Source organism: Triticum aestivum, chromosome 6A (assembly GCF_018294505.1).
Source record: "Triticum aestivum cultivar Chinese Spring chromosome 6A, IWGSC CS RefSeq v2.1, whole genome shotgun sequence".
Lineage (NCBI taxonomy): Eukaryota > Viridiplantae > Streptophyta > Magnoliopsida > Poales > Poaceae > Triticum > Triticum aestivum.
Genome location: NC_057809.1, coordinates 592,946,006 through 592,967,777, shown reverse-complemented (window position 1 = coordinate 592,967,777; position 21,772 = coordinate 592,946,006). Strand labels below are relative to the sequence as shown.

Below are 21,772 nucleotides of genomic sequence, written 5' to 3'. Positions count from 1 at the left end.
GCCCATGCTCCCTCTTCTCCAATCCCGATCGCCCACATATGCTATCCCGTAAAACCTGTAATCGACCCGTCCGTGCGTCTAGCATTACCGTAACTTTAATGATGTGCATACATAACGGCCATCACGACATAACGGACGTACGTACTTGGTGTTGGGCTCTAGCTCCGCAGTCGGCATGCATGCGCGCGTATCGGCGTATGTACGTGCGTATCCACGCAGTTAATTCATCAGGACGCGGATCTCTCATCAGCCTCCTATGGTACTGTTTAATGTTTGGCTGCTCGCTTTCTCGTTAAATTTCTCTGACACTTCTTACGGGCAGATTACTTAATCCAGAGTAGTCCTGGCCATGGACCGCCCGGCCCGAACCGGCCCGACGCTGCTTCCGGGCCAGGCCTGGGCCTAGGTTTTGAGCCCGAAGACTAGGTCGGGCCAGGCCTGGGCCCGCTGTTTATGCCATTTACTGAAGAGGCCCGGCCCAAGGCCCGATGTGTTTTTTGTTGTGATGGGCCGGGCTCGGGCCTGAAAACTAGGCCCAACGGCCAGGCCGGGCCAGGCTCGGGCCTGGGTTTTCTACCTCGGGCTTGGTCAGGCCTGACCCAAAGCCCGGCCCGGCCCGGAGGATGGCCAGGTCTAATCCAGAGAGAGAGAGAAAGAGAGAGAGAGATGAGAGCGAAATAGTAACCGGATCATGCGTACGTGCAGTACTCTTGCCTCGCATACGTAAACGTACGTACGTATGCCCTCCCACTCCCAGTCTCAGGCCCATGCAGTTCGAGCAAAGCTGCGCTTAACAAGGATCAACACATCGATAAGCTAGTCGGCAGCGCGACGAAATATTGGTTTAGTTGTTCGGTTTGTTTGTTCGTGGAGTCTCGTGGAAGCAAGCAGACTAGCTCCTTTGACTAGATGGTGGCATAGATGTTCTTTTGAATTTTTCTTACTTTCCCCGCGTGGGAGGGCAAAGGGTGTGACCTGCTATCTCCCCCGTGCTCCATGCATGGACGCATGAACACTTGATATGACGCAATGCTTGGTCATCGGTGACCTATGCAACTTCTCATCATTACAGCTTTTAGTAAAAATGCGGTCATATATTGGCAAGGAAAAGATCAAATGGAGCACAAGAAAGTTTGAGAATAAGATTTAGGGGCATCTCCAACGCGGACCCATAAACCTCCTGCAAGCGTCCGGATGAAGCTGTCCGGACACCGCAAACCATCCAACGGTGTTCCGCATTTGTCCGCGGACCAGTTCGGGTATCCGTTCTCCCGCAAACTGTAAGCAAATTAGAGGGGATTTGTGGGAGTCCGGACACCCGTCACGTAGGACTCTGAGAACACTGGCCCATACAAAACTGAGGCAGAGCATGCGAATTATGAGCCGGACGTACTGTTTCTGCGGCACTCCCCCTTCTCCACCCTCTCCGCTACCATCCTGATGTTTCCTCCCCAATTACCGCATTTTTTCGCTCCCGCCGTTTCGCCCCCACCGCCGTGAGGACCTTTAGGAAAAGCTACCGGAGACTATGCAGGTGGTGGATTCGGCGAAGGCAGCCGCCTGAAATATCAACTCAGTGACACAACAAGCTTAGCCCGCCGCCTCAACAGAAGGCAAAGGGGAAGGGCGGCAAAAAGAAGGGCGGCCAGGGTGCCCGGGGTGGATGGGCGGGGTGCAAAGGGCAGGCGGGCCTGAGATGCGGAGCGCCGCCGTCCATGCACACGCCGTCCTGCTCGGGACAATACATGATTCCCTACTTCTACGCCGCCCAACTGCTCAGCAGGAAGTCCCCAACATCTTGATGATGACGACCGATAAGAGGCTCAAGCTCGAAGAGAAGATGAACAAACACGAAGAGAGTAAGGTTGAGATCATGGTCGCTTTGGAGGACTCGAAGATGTTGACATTGAAGACGGAAGAGTTGGATGATCGTGTAAGTTTGTCCGTGTTAGGATGTGGAAGCACTTGGTGGCCGAGCTAGAGATGGTGGAGAAGGATGCGATGGTGAGGAGGAGTCAGTGACAGTGTGAGCGTCTACGCTGGGATATATGGTCTGACATGGCAAAAAAAAATCATTTTTTGCACGGACTGCCAGACTGAGATAATTTTATGATCGGACATGTAAAACACGATGAACATCAGCATCTTTTTGGTCGTGATTGGGTGCTCAATGAACGCCACACTTTAACTTGCTATTGCTATGCATTTGAAATTCAAATTAGTAGGATATGGGCAGATGTTTAGGGGATGCGGTTGGATGATCGGCTCCCGCATCCATGTATGGGCACTGGCTCGGATTAGTCCCCAAACAAATAGTGTGTCTGTTTTGGGGATCATCGTTCGAGACGCCCTAATTGAACACTGTACACACCTAGCATACTCAAACCATTCGGACTCATAATGCTACATGTATTTTTGAGATTTACTATGACTATTGGTTAGACTAATAATATGTTTTGCCAATTGTTTTCCTCGAGGCCGTGACTTAGCCACCACTGGAAGAACCGGCGCCCCTGACTGTGCATCACTGGGTTCCTTCACCTCCACCAATTGCTTCAGCGATGGCTATGGAGGGAAGGAATTAACCCATGAAACTTTGTGTCCACTCATGCCGAGCACTCTAGTGTTTTAGTTAGATTTTTGGTTGTCCATGGCTTCCGACTCTGGTGGAGGTGATGACGACACCAAATAATATTTTCATGATTCTCCCCGAAGAAGGCAGTGTCTATGCCTGCTCGGGTCCTTCAGGTCTGGGTTTGTGCTTCATATGTTTTCTTGTTGGCGTCAATGTATTGGTCTTCTTCCTGCTCTTTGCAGTGGTTATGTTGTGGGCAGCCAGTGGTCTGGCGATGGAAGGCCGACCCTAAGGGTTGAGTGATGTTCCCCCGGCGTTTTTGAGGCAGCGACGAGGCTACGACCTTTTCTTCCCTTGGGTGTCTCCTTGGCGTGACAGATAGCTCTCTGGTGGTTCGTGCTCCCTCTCTATCACAATGGCAATTACTCCATCATCGTTTTCGTTGGCGGAAGTTTTTATTTAGGAAGTGGTTCGGCTATAGGATTTCTGATCTACACAAGACTTCCATGTTAGCGGTTTCTTCTCCGGCGCGCCAGTCCAGCTGGACCTTACCACAACGATTTTCGGACCACATGATTTATGATCAGGCTGGCTTTGGCGATGGAGAAGCAGCACCGGCGCGCCTTCGGCTCGTGCTGGAGATTGAGTTTTCCTAGCTCTCTGAGAGGACTTGGTTGTAATGTCCTATACTTTATAATATAAATCTAGAGAACCTTTTTCGTAAATAAAAAGACTAACAATATGTAATTAAGTCATGTGCTATGCTCTATGGAAAATTTCCGATAATAAGAATTCAATGATATAAATTATATTGATTATTATTAATATTTTATTAGTCAAACTGATAGTCAAAACTGGTCTCAGAATGCCTACATGCTTTATAAACCCTAACGGAGGAAATACGTACATGCGGGCCTTATATAAATTCGAATGGAGGCAAGGCAGCATAGCGGACGACATGTTTGAAAAAACGGGGAGCTACACGTATGCATGCTTAAGCAGTCAGCTGGGTAGCAGGCTAGCCAATGGCGCAGTAATCAACTTAGTACTCTCATGTAGTTGACGCTTGACATTAATTGACATGCGACACACACGCACGGCTTCGCCATGTACAACACCCTACGTCGTATCTAGTCTAGTGACCTAAAACGTATCAAAACATAAGAAAAAATTTGGAGTTCAAATTTAACTGTAAAAAGTTAAAACGTCTTATATTTCGATGCGAATGAAGTAGTAGTACTAGTTTACAAGTACGTACGTACGTATAGCAAGGGTACCCTGAAGTGGTATAAATTCGACCATGTGAACCGTTCACGTATAGCCGGGGTCTGGCGGGGCACGTAGCACGGTAGCAGCAGCCAGCGTGCCGCCTACAGTAGTCATGCATACGCACATGCATGAGAACCAGTACAGTATCTACGTGTTTTCGACTAAAAAAATATCTAGGTGTTTTTTTTGCGGGCAAGTATCTACGTACTTTTGACCTGGCATATGTATGTAACGTGCGTATATACACGTATTATACCCTGCCGCTGCCGGGGCCATGCATTTCGCATTGCGCTCGATCTAAAGGTGATTAAGCAAACACTGATTGAATAATCCGCAGCGCGATAATATATTGCTAGTTGTTCCTGCAGTCTCGTGGAAGCAACGTGATCCTACGTAGTACGTACCCTAGATACAATATTCAATCCCCAAACGACAACAGAGGACAAAATACGATGATTGGAGATGCAAAGACTGGGGGAATTAATTATATGTTCCTGGTGAATCATACGACGCATATATACGCCCTTTGATTCTGTCTTATATGTTGTTGCGTGCAAGAGTGAGTAAGGGTACGTACGACGTGTCATGCACATATGTGATCCATGGTTGCATGAACAGTGGACGATGACGCAATGTTTGCTCAGCAGTGACCGATGCATGCAATTAACTATGGGCGTGCCAATCATCCGAATTGGCTTTACTTAAAAGCAGCCGTATTTCTTTTGTAATAAGGTCACATCATCACATGCAGCATGGAGCCAAAGTAAGTGAGATAAGAGTACTTAATTGAACACCTCACTTTAGTAAGTATAGTACGAGCGTCGGAACATTATACGTACATGGCGGCTGAGATTGATGTGTTCCATGCTGTACTTGACCAATTGATTTTTTTTGCGGGGTGTATTTAATTGATTAAGTAACATGTACGAGTAATCGTACTCAAACTCGTTGCTTCATTCAGTATGGCACGAGTTATTGGCAAGCAGGACTGCACATGAACTGCTACGGTAAAGCACAATAGCTACAAGAGTACAGAACTCAATTTTAACCGATCTATACTTACGGAAAATGATGTAGTACATACTCCTACATTACTGGGCAGTAACCGTTTTTAACATCTACACTATATACCCACCAAAAAAAAAACTACACTGTGTACTCACGAGTCACATGAGCCACTCGACTATGATTTATGATGGAGTAGTACGTGCTGGCGACAAACAAGGCATTAATTTGCTCATCCCTACTTTTCGGTCATGTACACCCGGCGGCCACTGGTTATTTTGCATCTCAGATTTGTGAGGCCCGTACGTACGTACGTAGGCATAGAAGAAAACAAGCAGGGAGCAAGATGGGACGTAGAGTAATATCAGTATTGCTACTAGGCTTAAACATGGATCCCTCATAACGAGACACGACAAGCACGTACGAGCGCGCAAGAGATGGACGAGCAAATGCACGTCGCCGTCACCCCATCGACTCAAATTTATCTTGCGATCGGTCACAAGGACATACGTACGTAGTGCGTGGCAGTAATTAGTGGGACACGTAGTACCAGTGCAAGTTAATGATACTATGTGGGCACGCATCATCGTCCATCCATGGAGGCATGTATTTTAAGACGGTTACTCATTTGCTCTAGCAGTCTAGCTACGTAGGTAGGCACGCATGAGAAGCTGTTCTTTTGCTCGTGAGCTCAAATGCACGTGTGGTAAACTGTTAACTTAAATAAAAAATAGTAAAAATTCAAAACAATCTTAATTATTTAGCAATGAACATTAGAGTTGTCTACATGCGCGCAAATTTTCATGAAGAAAAAACATTCCTCAATGCTCTTCATAAAAATTTATACATATGCTAACAATTGGTCAATGTTCGTTGTAAAAGGTATCTGTTTTTTATTTACAATTTTGATCTGTTTTTTGATCTGTTTTGTTGTTTATAAGGGAAGATTTGAGCTCGCGGGCAGTGCATGCAACGGGAGAGCGACATGTACTTCTTCAGGGCCCATCCCCCTCAACTTTGAGAAAATGTTTGAAGGATATTTTTTTGGAGGTGCTTAATTAGTAATGTATAGACTTTCGCCTCCTCAGAAATCTTCCGCCCCTCTAGCATTGCCGGTCTAGTTCCGCCACAGAGCGCATGCAACTTTTACGACATGATTTACCTTCACTGCATGACCATAAAGTAATCTTTTACCCACTCTGCTAAAGTTTTAGCTTTGTCCTGAATCAAATTTTTTTAACGTTTAACCAAGTTTATATGAAAACTATATCAACATCTACAATATCAAATTAGCTTCATTACTCCATCATGACAAATATTTCCATACTACTCCCTCTGTTCCAAAATATTTGTCATGGTTTGAACTAAAACCACGACAAGTATTTTGAAACAGAAAGAGTATATATATATTGGGAGCGTCTAAATGTGAGGTACGTCCGGAAATAGATCAGTGTGTGTGTGCAGCAGTACTGCAGCTCACGGCCGCTGGATAAATAATGAGTGTCTAGATTACCTTGTTTCTCCTCCAACCGTTTTCTCTCCCCGTAAAAGTCCATCTTCTTCATCTTTCTCTCCCCCGACCTGCCCCACCCTGGCCCTGCCCCCGCCCCTCGCGGCGGGCATTGAAAATCCGATTACAGTAATCCTGTAGTGGTACCTTGCATTGCATGGCACGTAGTGTACCATGCAGCCATAAAGCTCTCCAGACCCCACCATGTTAATTTTTTGCCCATGGACGAACCGCTCGGAGGTTTTCCTACGTGCAAACCATTTCGCGTACGTACGTTTGGAACTCAACTCATGGCACTGCCGCGCGCACTGGTGAAAGCTAACCAGTGCACCGACGTCGGAGATGCCGTCAGTGTGCGCGCAGCCCTGCTGCAGCTGTAGCTTGTGCTGCAGGAGCGAGCCGGCGTGGGTTGGCGCCGGCGCGGCGGGCTCGCAAGGAGTCAAAAGCGGGCGTCAGTGGCATGCGCCCACCCAGAGCCAGCCAATCAGCGCCCGTACGACGTACGTGGGGAGGACGGCCGGGATGGGAAGCCATTGCCGCTCTCTCCCCGGGACCCCGCGCACGTACGTGTACTACCCCGCGTGGCCGCCAACCCAGAGCAGTCGGTGCGGTGCCCACGTCGATGGATCCCAGACCATCGGCCTCGCGCGGGACATGCAGGTCCGGCCCCGCCGCGCCGCCAGTCGCCGGTGGCCACTGCACCCCTCCCCGTACCGCCGCGAAAGCGCGCCGCAGCTAGCGACCGGTCAATCAATGGCGATGGCGATCGAAGCCCGCCAGCAGGTCCGCCCAGCTGGCGCGTCGACGACGGCGGCCGTACCCGCGGGCGACCGACCGACCGATGCTCTCGATCACTGGCTCGGCTCGCTCGACGTCGAGTCTTCCGAGCCTGTACGTACTCCGTCGTATTTGTACTGCCGAGCGACGCCGTGTCGGCGTGAATTCTTGTTTCCTTCCTTGTTTTGCAAATTGGTGCTGGCGTAATTCGAACCGGGGCCAGCTGCGTGCTTCATTCCGGATCCGCGTACATGTGTACATTCGTGCGCCTGTACGTACGGGAGGAGGCATGCATTGATGCATACGACCATACGAGCGGCGGGCCGGCGAGTGGACGTGTACTGTGAGCCGACCAAGCAGCTCCCTCCCGTGGCCGTCCGTCTTTTCCTGGTCCATCACGTCGAGGAATTAACTGTACATGCAATGGTGCATGGCGCTGCCTATGCGTGGATGGATGGATGGATGGATGCCGCCGTCGTCAAAATCGTGCTGCCCAGAAAATCGTGCTATCTGCGATCGTGGATGGGTTAAAGATGGACAAGAGAAACAGTCTGAAGGTTTTATTTTTTATTTTTTTGAGTTGTTTGAATTGCTTACATGTGTCACGTGGTGAAACAGTCTCAAGGTTGAAGACGATGAGGGGCCGTCGTTAAAATCGTGCTGCCCATAAAACCGGCTAGCTTTTTTTCAGGAATGTGTTTAGGTCTCAGTCGACTGAGACTTAACCAAGTCTCAGTCAAGTGATATAATATATGGAGGAAAATCATGAAAATAAATTTTTATACCAATCTCAATGCAAGATAAGAGAAATATAACATCATTGAGACATAATGAAGTCCACTGAGCAAAACTGTTTTTTAAGACCTCTTATAAATAGGTGGCCCATGCATGGATGATAGTTGACTCTTTCCATCGTGCACGCCCGTGATGTTAGTTGACTTTTCCAAGCAGGACGTCGGAGGTCGGTCGATTCGTATCGATCGTCGGCTCATGGCTGTGTCAACGGCTGGCGTCGTGCATGGCGTGTGTGGAGCTCTACAGGAGCGAGCGAGCGAGCGTACGCACGCGCTCGCAAAGAGTCAAAGGCAGGCGCGCGTCGGCGTGCAGGGTGCCGCCAACCCGAGCCAGCCACGCCGGTGGGGACGGCATGGGAAGCCCGGCCCGCGCGTCCGTCCGTGCCATGCAGCAGCACAAGGAACACGCCGCGCCGTCGCGCGTCTGCACAGTGTATCGTACGGCGCCGACGCCCGCCACGACGTCGATGACCCACCCGGCCACCATCGGCGCGCGCGGGAAACGCGCCCCCCGCGCGCTGAAACAGCCACGTACGTACGTACGCGAGCCCGCCCCCGACCTCGCCGATCCCCGGCCGGCGGCCGGCCACCCACCAACGCACGTACAGCGATGGAGAGCATGTGGCTACTCTCGGGTCACTACGTCTACGAGTACCGTGTTTGTACAGCCGGACGGCGTCGGTCGGTCGGCTTGAATTCCATGCATGCCAGCTGCATGCGTTCATTTCAGATCCGCGTACCGCGTACCTGTACGCGCAGGAAAAAAATTATATGAGACCAGGTCTCATATAAATCAGGTGAGACCCATCCGAAGACATGCTCACATGCATACGATGATACGAGCGCTGGACGGGTGGACGTGTACCGGATCGAAGCAGATCGAGCAGCTAGCTCCGTCGCGCGCCGTCCGTGGTCCGTCGCTCCGTGCTCCGTCACGTCCAGGAAATCGTACTACGTGCATGGACTGTTGGGCGGGGCGTGGGCCGCAGATATCGGCCCAGACCTATCGCCGCTTCACGAGTACTTGCGACTGTGGGAGAGACGGGCAGGTATACAGCTCAATGAAAGCCGAAACTCAGTAACTCGGGCTTGGGAGACAAATGGTGAATTCTCTATCAAATCGGCATACAACGCAAGGTTCCGGGGACGAGAGATAGTACCGACAGTCCAGTTCACATGAAAATCAAAAGCACTCACGAGATGTAGGTTCTTTGTGTGGTTAGCACTCCGGAACAGGTGCTGGACTTCGGATAGACTAGCTCGCCGTGGACTGGATCATCAGAAAGCCTGCCAGTTCTGCGACCAGGAGGAAGAGAGCATAGATCATATCATCATCCAGTGCGTCCTAACTAGAGAGGTGTGGACTAGGGTCTGCAGCGCGATGAATAGACGGGATTGGATGCCAACGAGGGACACGAAACTTCTGAACTAGTGTGCAAACATGACTGGAAGCGAAGCCAACGACAAAGACAACATGACCATGACACTTCTCGCCATGTGGGAGTTATGGAAGCATTGAAACGCGATTGTTTTCGATGACGCTACTCCCTCCTTGCAACACATTATCAGAAAACTAGAAGAGGAATGCAGGTCTTGGAAGATGTCGGGTATCCTCAAGATGGACATAGATAATTTTCTATCGGCGCTCACGGCGGGTGATGACATGAAGAGTTAGCACTAGTTCGAGTGGTGTGGACGTGGATCTGTATATATGTAAATATTTTTGTAACAAAACCGTAGATGGGCTTCTTCACCCCTTTTCTTTTTTAATATAAAGCACACACATTCGTGCGTATTCGAGAAAAATAAAAGATACTACGTGCATGCTGCACGCTACTGCCCGTGGGTGACGGATGGATGGATGCCGTCGTAGACGAGCAGCCACATCGGAGAACAACTTCTCAGACGCCTGTGTAGCTCCCAAAGTGCTATGCGTGTTGATCTGCAGCTGTGATTGTTAGATAAATTGATAGAGTTATGCGTGTATGTTGCAAACTCATCTATCTCTTCTTCTGTTGGACTCTCCCTCTCGCTGTAAATCTTCTTTCCTTCTCCTGTATGAACTTCGGGTGAATCCTAGCGATCTCCCAATGCTAGTAAGCCACGATAACTTCTCAATATATACAGCGGTCCGAGATCAAAGGGTTCAACGCTTCCTTCAATCTTTACATGGTCATCAGAGCCTATCCTCATCGCATCTAGCAACCTACGAGAAAGCCTTCAGCCCGAGAGGAAAAACAACCTAGCCGCTGTATTCGCTGTAGATCAACGCCATGGCAGGAGCCGATGCATCCACCGCCGCCGCTACCATCTCCACCCTCACCACATCCACCATGAGCGCCATGACTACCCAGTCTGCCGGTTCCTCCTACGCTTCTTCTTCCACCTCCAGCAACGGCGCTAGCTCCCTCGGGTCGCCTCCGTCAGAGAAGCTGACGAGGACGAATTTCCTTCTCTGGAAGGCCATCGTGCTACCCCAGATCAAGGGGGCACAGATGGAGCACTTTCTGGACGCCGCAAACATGGCGCCCCCTGCCACCATCACCATCACCAAGGATGGGAAGGAAGAGCAGGTCTTCAACTACGCCAGGACGATCTGGTACGCCCAGCAGTAGCAGGTACAAGGTTACCTTATGGGATCTCTATCATGTGAGGTTCTTGCGCAAGTCGTTACTCTCCAGACGCCGGCCGAGGTGTGGAGCGCCATCCACGCCTTCTTCACTGCGCAAACACAATCGCAGCTCGTCAACACTCGCATCGCCCTTGCAAATCTTCAGAATGGCAACATGGGGATGCCAGAGTACCTCGCCAAGATCAAAGCCTTGACGGACGAGATCGCCTGCACCGGGTCTCCGCTCGGCGATGGGGAGATCGTCTCCTTCGTTCTGAAGGGTCTGGACATGGAGTATAACTCGGTGGTCTCAGCCCTCTCTGCCCGCGTCGAGCCTGTCACCGTCACCGAGCTCTACAACCAGCTTCTTAGTTTTGAAGCCCGCATCAATCTGCTGCAACAAGGAAACCTGCGTCAATCTTCGGTAAACGCCTTGACTCGTGGTTGTGGCTATGGTGGCCGAGGTCGTGGTCACCAAGGCCAGCAAGGGCGTGGCCGCGGCAACAACAACAACAATGGGCGTGGGCGCGCCAACAACAATGGCCCACGCCCCTCCGGCAACAACGATGGTTGCCCCCGAACTCGATGCCAGCTCTGCAAGAAACCCGGTCATGAGGTACTTGATTGTTGGCATAGGTATGACGAGAATTACATGCCTGAAGAGCGTCATGTTCTTGCCGCTTTGAGAGAGCAAGGAGGAGAAGGAGACACCGTGTGGTATGCTGATTCTGGAGCAACTGGTCATATTACTGGTGAGCTTGAGAAACTCGCAACTCGTGAACGCTACTATGGCAATGATCAAGTGAACACTGCTGCAAACGGTGGAGGTATGGACATATATCATATTGATCAAGCTTTCATTAATTCCCCTACTTCTATACGTGATCCTATTCTTAAAGATGTGCTTCATGTCCCACAAGCTAATAAAAATCTTGCTTCGGGGGTGACATAGATGATGTAGATGCAAAATAAATTACATCTCCGCCTTCATTTCCGCCTTCTAGAGATGTAAAATACAATACCTCGCGATGTAAATATACATCTCCACCTACAAGAGATGTAAAAACGGCAACTGCGCGTCAACCGCCTTCATTTCGTTTTCGCCCGCCCGCCTCTTGTGCGCCGCCCGCCGCCCAGGCCATGGCCGACTCCGGTGACCCCGCCGCCGCGCCATGACACCGCCACCTGATTCGAGTCCCCTCTGCGATGCCCCGCCCGATTTGAGTTATCGTCGTCGGCCATTCGAGCTCCCACCACCGGCAAGACGCTCGGGCGCCGCGCTGATCCTCATCGGTCGTCCGCCAGCGCTCCTCTCGAAGCTCGGCCTCCGGTGCTCGATCCCTTGGAGTAGTAGTTTTACATATTGAAATACATCATATGTTGGAGTTGCTCTTTTGCATCTCCAATATACATCATCTGTTGGAGTTGCCTCTTTTCTTGAGATGTAAAATGCATTTTTTGGAGATGTAAATTTTCACATATCCTGATTTACACCTTCAAATTTGCATCTTCTATGGAAGATGCTCTAAGGATGGGTGATCACCACACCTTTTCCCCTTGAGGAAGTAGAGGAGGCTTTGAAAGCCACACATCCTCATACCGCATCGGACCAGATGGGTTCCCATTGCTCTTTTATAAGAAGCGATGTGCCCTAATGGGGGCTCAAATCTTCAAGTTGGTGGATGACTTCTCTAAGGGTCTCCTCGATATCAAGAGTCTAAACTATGGAGTGCTGACTCCCTCCAAGGTTAGTAAGGATATTTATCCTCCAATATAGCCCGGTTGCCTTGATCAATGTGATCTTCAAGGTTAGTGAGGATATTTATCCTCCAATATAGCCTGGTCGCCTTGATCAATGTGATCTTCAAGCTTGTGGCAATCCCTAGAGAAAAACACGCGACGAGCAATATTCGCGCCACATGCTTTGGCTTTGGTTAGATTCCTAGACATGGAGCCCCCCAATTTGCTTCCTTCCCGAGTCTCTTCAACGTTTTAGACAAATCCAAATTGTAGGATTTGTGACATTTGGATAAATCTCATATGACCCTTCGGTTTACATACTCTCCCTTGCCGGATGATCGGTCTCAATGGACTAACCTTATCACTTTGCTTCAAGATGCCCACCCAACTATCAAGGAAGACTCCTTTGTGCTGGTCCTTGAGTCGTATAGTTAGTTTTTCACAAGTTCCTTCTACACAACAATTCTCAAGGGGTGAGGTTTCCAGGTAAAATTAAAATCCTTTTGTGGCAACTTGTTAGAGGTATGTTGCCTAGTGGAGCTCAAGTCTCCAAGTTCCATGCCCCGTGGGACGGAAAATGCTAAGTGTGTGGGGATGATGAGAACATGGATCACATCTTCTTTAGATGTATTTTATCCTAGTTCATGTGGAGTTGCATTAGAGATGTTTTTGGGTGCGTGTGGGCCGGTCGTCATTTGAGAGCTTCAACGTAAGGAATGGTCGGTCCCATTCATGATGTATCATAGCTTGGCTTCGCCTTATTTGGAAACTATGGAACCTTACAAACAAAGCTCTTATTGAGGGGCACCTTTATTAAGCAAACTCGCTAATGACTTTTACAAGATGACACATGTTTTATAGCTTTGGAGACCTTTGAGAAGGTGCCAAGAATCACTATGTGTCAACGACCTCATCTCAAGTCTACGCCCCCATGCGGCCACTCTTCCGTGCCGCTTCATGGTGACTCAGGCAGTGTTAGTGTTCGATCTTCATTAGCGAGGTTTTAGTTGCTGATCTCCATCTTGACATAGCTATTTACTCGCTTTTGAGCACATCTGGCATTTTATGGACAAACATCAGACCTCATGTCGTATTCGGTAAACCTAAGGGCTTCATAGTAAACCCTAGCGTGAGCCCTTTTTTATGAAATAAATTAGGAAAATGACATCCGGCGAACGTTAGACTGGGCCTCCTAGCCGACGCTCTCAAAGACGTCTGATCACGATCGAACGAACGGTAATTTTTCTGCAAAACATGGCAAATTTTTTATGCGTGTGTTGGCCCTACATGACAACTTTCGCCTTCGATCATGCCGAATCCTACAAAAGTTGCCACGACAACTTTACTTGGTTCAGCATGGTAAGTTTGATGTTCGCTGAGGAAGATGCTTCAAGAAACGTTCCACAGATATCACGGTCAAAAAATATGCACCCAAAGTCAAGGACCAAAGTCTCCTCAAACAAATCACAAGAATCACTTCTTTGGTGTTGAGCCACAGAGAATCATATTCCTGCAGCAGTAGTAGTAATGATCAGTTTGGAGGAGGCTCGTGGATGGACGGGGCCCCGCCTTCTGTTGTATCCTGGCCTGATGACACGCCACTCTTTTGACCCTTGCTCCCTCCTCTATATCCATGGCCGCCCGTGCCCCGTCCCCTCTCACACATTCACTTCCCATCCCCCTCTTCCTCCCCAACACCAAAGCCAAGAACCACCACACCTCCGCTCCCTCCAACTAAACCCGCATCCCCTCCGCCCTCTCCCTCCCCGCCGCGAGCCTAGAGATCAGCCGCGGCGCGTGCGAGCCGAGAGAGGGGGGGTGCAGTGCGGGATTGGTTGCGCGGTCACCTCCGGCGGTCGCCATCGGCGCCCTTTTCCACCCATCTCTTTAGGCGTCCAACTCCCGGCCCGGCCCCGCCTCGCCTCTTGCTTTCCCACACCCCTGCTTCAATGATGATGGGGCGGTGGCGGTGGTGGGTTTGGTCCTGAAGCCCCATCCATCCCCAGGTCCCAATCCACCAGCTGCTCCTTTCTCCCCCTCCCTCCCTCCCCGCTTCTCTTTTCAGCTAAGGTTGGACGGACGGCAGGCTCTCTTTTCCTTTCCTTGCTGGGGATTGGGAGGCCTTGAGTCGAAGCCACCTCCCCCGTCCACATCCCCGCGCCCGCCTCCCTCCCTCTGCAATTGGCTCGATTTGGGCGGTTTTCTTGGCCTCTTGGTTGGAGTCTAGGGCCAGCGCCACCACCAACCTGCGCGTCCCGTGTGAAATTCGTGTTCGTGCTCCGAGCCTGTCAGTAGCGAGCTGCCTCTGCTGGGTCGAGTTCTTGGTTTGCTTCCGGCGAATTGGTTTCCTTCGAGTGAGGGAGGGGATTTTCTCTGGAGGGTGTTGTCCTCATGAGGACGGACGTGAGGAGGGGCGCGGCGGCGACGGGGAGGGACCAGTTCCCCGTCGGCATGCGGGTCCTCGCCGTGGACGACGACCCGGTGTGCCTCAAGGTGCTCGAGACCCTCCTGCGGCGCTGCCAGTATCACGGTGAGAACTTTGTTTTGCTGTTTTACAGTTCAGGGTTGTAATTTTGTTTAGGAGCCGGCTACTCCGTCAGGCGCAGTCAATTTTAGTTGCTCTGTTTCAGAAAATCTGCCTGTTCCTCAGTGTCCAGGACAACCACTATAAAAATTGCTGTTGGTAGTTGTCACGGCTCACAACTAGATTTGGTGTACTGAACATCATATATAAATGCTGCCTGCAGCCAGTGGCGGAGCTAGCAAATTGTCGAAGCCTGGGCACGACGCAAACTAAAATTTACTTAGGTCTATCAACACCAGAAGTATCATATATTTAGGTAAACATCATGTGTAATATGCACACTAATATTTCATACATCATATCAATAAATTAAAACATGAGATACAATTTACCAAATAAAATTCCAATCTCCGATGTTCATCCTTGTGCACAGATGAGAATCTACAAGATACAACTCATTATCAAATAATTAAATTTCCATTGAATTGAAGTGCAAAAAAAAGAGAATCTACAAGATACAACACATTACCAGATTATAGAATTTTCATTGAATTGAAGTGCCGATCGTGACTAATACAAGCACCATCCGCCGGAGCCGAAGTGGAATTTACACAAGGGGCTGCCGCTTTGACTTTCGCGCTTAGCCTGATTAGGCCCAGGCGTGAATCATCTCTTGCGGTCTTGCTGACCGCCAGTGCTCCGTCAGTCCACCTCGCCGGTCGCCGCCTTCAACCGCCAGAGTTGCTAGGGCACGTCGTGCGGCGTGGCGCACAGACGAATAGGCGTGCGAGGTAGCCGCCCAGGCGAGGCGAGCGATGAGGCCACCGGCCTCCTGATCGATGACACGATCTGATTACCTATTATTATGGCCCATGTAGGGAAATTAATGGATGGGCCTTTGACGTGGGTAAGCCCAAGAGGCAAAAATAACGACCAAAGTAGCCCAATTTGTGAACCAGATGTATTTTTTAGCATATATTGTACGTATTCACAGATTGTGACTCTGGCGCTTGGAAAATTAGCAGCGCTTGAGCCCGGGCACGTGCCCGGGGTGCCCGGACGGTATAATCGCCCCTGCCTGCAGCCAAAGATTGAGTACCTCTCGATGGATAGATTCATTAGATTGCGTGACCTGAATTTATGATTCCCTTTTTATAGTACACATGGCACGAGGCATCTGGTTTTTGTCATGAAAAATGCACAGGACCATTTCCCTTTTCTTGTATTGTTACCCACTATGGAAGAGTAACCTGTTACCAAGCGGTCTGTTTGGTAAGCTAGCAACAAGAATTGTAAAAAAGGAAGAGTAACCTGTTGTTGTGTTTCCAGTGACGGCGACGAATCAGGCTGTTATCGCGCTGAGGATGCTGCGGGAAAACAGGGACATGTTTGATCTGGTTATCAGTGATGTGCACATGCCAGACATGGATGGCTTTAAGCTTCTTGAGCTTGTGGGGCTTGAAATGGACCTCCCTGTTATCAGTAAGTTCCAAATTTTATCCATCTCACAGCTGCCCAATTTTCTTACGGGTCTTGGTAATAGGAACATAGGAGGTAGTACTTATTTTAAGTTGTTGGATGTATGTTCTTTTATATGCAAAATATCAATTCAGCACAGTTAATCTTATGATTTGTACTTCTGATTGAGGAGGGGAAAGTGTCAGTACTAACCAATTATTTTCCATGCAGTGTTATCTGTGAATGGAGAGACAAAAACTGTAATGAAGGGGATAACCCATGGTGCCTGCGACTATCTCCTAAAACCTGTTCGCATTGAAGAGCTTAGGAACATCTGGCAGCATGTTGTTAGGAGGAAATTCAGTACTCGTGACTCTGTTAATCTTGATACCTATGAAGAGTGCAATAAGCCACCAAGTGCGGACTCTGACTATGTGTTCGGCCAAGTTACATGTGGGTCACCCGACCAAAGTGGGAGGCCCAGCAAGAAGAGGAAGGAATACCATAGTGAGGAGGAAGATGAAGACGAGGATAGCAGTGGCCAAGACAATGATGACCCTTCGGCCCCAAAGAGGCCAAGAGTTGTTTGGTCAGTTGAACTGCATAGAAAATTTGTTGCTGCACTCAACCATCTTGGAATTGACAGTAAGAACTTAACAGTAACTCCCTTCTCTGTTGCTACTTATTTCTGGAGTCACTCATGTTTCTTTCATGTTTATGCAGAAGCTGTGCCAAAAAGGATACTCGAGCTTATGAATGTTGAGAAACTCACTAGGGAAAATGTTGCAAGTCACCTACAGGCAAGCCACTTAATTTACTTTCTTGTAGTTATCAGCAGATTAGTACCATGTGTGTTCCATACTTGCCGAGCATTATCTGTACTGCAGCCAGCAGCTAGGCATTCGGAGATAACTTTTGCTGTATGTGGTTCTAGGCATTGTATATCCTGCAACTTTTATTAAGTTCTTCAATGCAAATGATACAGGTTACTAGCATATAATATATGCAAATATGCTGACTGGTTAGGAGTATTAAAGTTGATCTGAAAGAAAGCACTGCTCCCTGACTAACCTGGAACAAATATATTTTCATTCTCCATAGTAAGGCTGGAGTTTTGAAAAAAATAAATTATTTCTTCACTATTAAACACTGCAGTTTCATGAACAAATCCTGAAACAAGTAAATGAGTAATCTGGTAAGAACTGTATAAAAGGGGGCACTTGTCTGTAGCACTTCTCTACACCTTTTAACAAGATTCAGCAAGCATGTAGTATATGCTAAACCAGAAACTTAGCTCTATAATGATCCTATATATCATTTTGAAACGAACTAAATGCTAGATGTGCACAAATAGGTAAATACTTGTTATAACCTGCTTCACAAGTTTAACCGATTGCTTTGGTGTACATGCAGAAATATAGGCTTTATCTCCGACGGTTAAGTGCTGTGGCATCACAACAAGCTGGCATCGTTGCTGCCTTGGGAGGCAGAGACCCCTTTCTGCGCATGGATGCATTCGAAGGACTCCAGGGTTATCAAGCTTTCACCTCTCCCGCAGCGCTATCGACTTTCAGTGCACATGGATTGCTAAATAGTCCTAGAAACAACCAGACAGCGGTTGTGATTCAGGGGGTGGCCACTTCCAGGTCAATTCCGACTGGAAGTAGCAGTTGCACAACAAATCCTTTGATTGGTGATGCAGCTAAGTATCATCTTAGCCTACCAGGAAACCAGCATGGGAACTTGGGACAAGGTTTGGCGACATCTCTTGGGCAAGCCCAATTACAACAGAAGTGGATGAATGAGGGCAGCGGTGATCTGTCCACCATCCTTTCTGGGAATAGCCGGGCTAATGGCATGCCTCGCATGCTCCCAAGTGTCACAAGCAGTCCATTACTGCCTCCAGATCTTGTGGAGTGCACACAGGCCAAAGTAGCCATCCAGCCATCAGTTCGAGCTCCCTCTGCAAGTGTAGAACTTCTCGAAGGTGCCATTGGAGCCTCTTCTGGTCCATTGGAGTCTCGTGTATCCCAGCAGAGCGCTCTTCCTTCATCTGGATTTTCTGCAAACATGTTGCCTGTGCATGGTTCATTCAGCAATAATGGTGCTTCATTCAGCAGCAATGGTGCAACCAGATTGGGTGATGCATTCTCAGCAAGTTTTCGTCCAACAAATGACCTCACGGTCGCAAGAGGTACCAAAGTGGGAGCTGGCTCCTTTGGTGGCACGATACATTTGTCTCCAGATACCGAGCAGAAGTACGTGAGCTTTGGAAGTTCAGATAGTCTACTTGATCCGAAGCTTGTATGGAGTTCCTCTCAGCTGCCAAGCAATATTGGTGCTCATTATCATTCCATGAGCCAAAGGTCGAATAATTGCAGCATTGACAGCAGCCATGGTGGCAGAATGTTTGGACAGACAAGCGCGAGCGCCTCGACAGCTGCTCCACAAACTAAGTTTGACATCCTCTTCTCAGGAGACACATCGATGGCAAGGAATGCGTCTGAATCAGGCGCTCAAAGGCTGCAGAGCGAGCTCAGCTCCAGCACCTGCAGCTTCGACGGTCTTCTCAATTCCATGATCAAAGTGGTAAGGCGACCTTTTTAACCTCTTGCATACTTTTAATGTATCGTTCGCCGTAAGGAACATAACGAGTAGCTTCAGCCTAGTACAGCGATACATCATAATCTTTTATATTCATCATAATCAGCCTAGTAGAGCGATGCATATATCCTCAGCGCCACCCGAACTTGATTGATCTAATGATAGTTTTGCTTATGCATACACAGGAGAAGGACGACGCTGCCTTCGGCGGCGACGATCTGGGGTGCGACTTCTACTCGCTCGGGGCTTGCATATGACGAGAGGCCGCCGCCCGTGTATCCACGTCACTCTGCATCCTGTGTATACGCATGTTCCCCCGACCTTTTGTGTATGGTATGCCGTGTAGTGTAGCTAGTGTTGCTCATCTTTAGTAGGCCTAGTGCTTGGGCTGTATGTGTATGTATTGTAGTACTAGTAGCAGTAGCAGCTGTTGGAGAAACAAGTAGGATGACGGGTTGATTGCTAACCTGAGCAGCTAGAGACGCTGGTGGTTTGATTGTAAGCTTTATACAGGTGAGTAATCTATGATGGGCTTCGACCTGGAATTTGTATGTCATGCATAGGCCAGGTGGAATTTGAATCGAAATGTGGCTGGTGAAATGCATCCATCCAAAACCTGATGCATGCAGGAATGGATTTGGATTTGAATCTGAATGGCTCGTGAGGCCTCCATGAATTAGCTGTCTGTTCATAGATAAACTTCAATCACGCAGCCAAGGTATTCCTACTACCCACCCTTGGCCATCCAGACCTCGTCCGCGTTGAGCAGCATCAGGGGTGGGGTTCGGCGACCGGCATCCGCGTCTCGGTTCCTCATTCCGAGTTACGTTCTCTTCGATTGTTTCCAGCTCGTTCGCCTTCACCCGGCACGCCTGCCACGGAGCAGGAAGATGGCAGCGGCGGGGAGAGCATGCAGCCGACGCGCGTCGCCGCCATGGGCTCCTCGCCGTCGCCGCCATGGGCTCCTCGCCGTCGCCTGGTTCCACATGCTGAGCACCTTTCAGCAGCCCTGACCAATACAGCAAAAACCTGCATGTCGTAAAAATAACCTCAATAGGAGACCTCACCACATGTTTTTCGAAGGTAATCTTGTTACGAACATTCCAAACCCCCCAAATAACCGCAGCAATTTCATCATATAAAACTTCTCACTCCCAGGCAGGAAAGCATACATCCAAGTTACTCTGCCGAGCATTTCCAATTTCTAGGACAACAGGCAGCCCCCAGAAGGCCAGAATATTGGAATTGCACCCCCAAACTGACTTTGCAATGCTACAGGAGAAGAACAAGTGTTCAGCAGTTTCAATGTTATTGCAGGAGTCCAGTCCACTTTTTTTCTTTCTTTTTCAAATTATTATCTCTAGCCAAAATCGGCATTAGTAAAACTGGGGTATTACTAGCCTGCTAAGAGGAGCCTTGACGATGAAGGCAATGATATTTCTCCGTCCGGGGAGTACATTGGGAGACCCTGATGGACCCGCTGGACTATGGCCTGGGTCGTCAAGTGACAGTTCAAGAGATAAGTACAGGCCTTCTCCGGGAAGGTCTTCGTGGGGTCTTTCCGGGAGGACGTGTGGACACATCGCCTGCCCATTAGGGAGGAATGGGCCTTGACTCTGAAGACCACGCAATGACCTGTACCACGTGTTAGAGTTTGAGTAGTTTTCCTCATGTAATCTTAAACTACCTCTATCTCTCTCCCTCTCGTATCTGTTTCTGCCTCTGTACCGAACCAGGACAGGGCTCTCTCTTATTTCTCTTGTAAGCTAAGGCAAAGGCATATTTGCCCTCAATAAATAGCATCACGCGGCTCTCCCACGGGAGAGTAGGAACGCTTATACCAAATCTTACATGGTATACAGAGCTAGCCTCTTCCTTATCATCTAGCGACAAAAAAAAAACAGAACCCTAGCGCCCTTCTATCGCCATCATCATGAGCTCCAGCGCCGTCGGCCTCAACCTCGGCGCTCCACCAACAGAGAAGCTCACGAGGGGGAATTATCTCCTATGGAAGGCGCAAGTTCTGCCGGCTCTGCGAGGCGCGCAGGTGACCGGTCTTCTCGACGGCAGCGATGCAGCGCCGCCGAAAACAGTGGAGGTCGCCAAGGCGGACAAGACCACGGCCATCGAGCCGAATCCACTGTATGGTCCATGGATTGCCAAAGATCAGCAGGTCCTAAGTTATCTGCTGAATTCGCTCACCCCAGAAATCCTCGCGCAAGTTATCGGTAAGGAAGGCACCCTCGATCTATGGACCGCCCTTACCACGATCTTTGCTGCGCAGTCGCAATCGCGAATAACAAACTTGAGGATCGCCATCTCTAACACCAAGAACGGCAACATGTCCAGCAATGCCTTCATTGCCAAGATGAAGAGCCTCGGAGACGAGCTTGCGGCAGCAGGTCGTCCGGTGACAGATGGAGAGATGGTGGACTACATCCTCGCCGGACTCGATCGGGATTACGATCCTGTCGTTGCAGCAGTTGGCGCCATCAAGAATTCCATCTCTGTTGATGATCTTTTCTCGCAGATTTCCGCTTTCGATCAGAGGATGGAGATGCTAGGCGACGGACCAGGTTTCCGTTCGTCAGCCAATGCTATGTACAGGGGGCGCGGCCAGCCCCGGGGCAGAGGAGGCCGCGGACGAAGAGGGCGTGGTCGATCCGACCGTGCTCCTTCTTCTCCTGTTCGCGGCGGCTACCGGCAGCGTCAACGCCAGCCACCACCGCATCAGCAGCAGCAACAGCATGAGGGTGATTACCCCGAGTGCCAGATCTGTTATAAGTACCATGCCGGTGGCGCCAGGGACTGCTGGGATCGGTACAAGGAAGATTATCAGGAAAAGAAGAAGGTTAACCTCGTCACCAACTCGTATGGCATCAACACTAATTGGTATGCAGACTCG

At 49.5% G+C, this 21,772-nt stretch overlaps 1 protein-coding gene across 1 annotated transcript; it reads left to right on the top strand.

Moving 5' to 3' along the window:
- The first annotated feature begins 13,933 nt into the window (after positions 1-13,933).
- Positions 13,934-19,427, top strand: LOC123128776 (two-component response regulator ORR23). Its single transcript, XM_044548873.1, has 6 exons — positions 13,934-14,811; positions 16,135-16,287; positions 16,495-16,908; positions 16,987-17,063; positions 17,677-18,852; positions 19,053-19,427. Exons 1-6 carry the CDS (start codon positions 14,673-14,675, stop codon positions 19,122-19,124), a joined length of 2,031 nt encoding a protein of 676 aa, XP_044404808.1. The 5' UTR covers positions 13,934-14,672; the 3' UTR covers positions 19,125-19,427.
- The last annotated feature ends 2,345 nt before the right edge of the window (positions 19,428-21,772 follow it).

What these genes read in the sequence shown, in the direction of transcription:
- LOC123128776 (XM_044548873.1), top strand. Translation starts at nt 14,673, where the DNA reads ATGAGGACGGACGTGAGGAGGGGCGCGGCGGCGACGGGGAGGGACCAG. An exon ending in ATGTTGCAAGTCACCTACAG is followed by an intron (nt 17,064 to 17,676) that starts GCAAGCCACTTA and finishes GTGTACATGCAG; the next exon opens with AAATATAGGCTTTATCTCCG. An exon ending in TCAATTCCATGATCAAAGTG is followed by an intron (nt 18,853 to 19,052) that starts GTAAGGCGACCT and finishes ATGCATACACAG; the next exon opens with GAGAAGGACGACGCTGCCTT.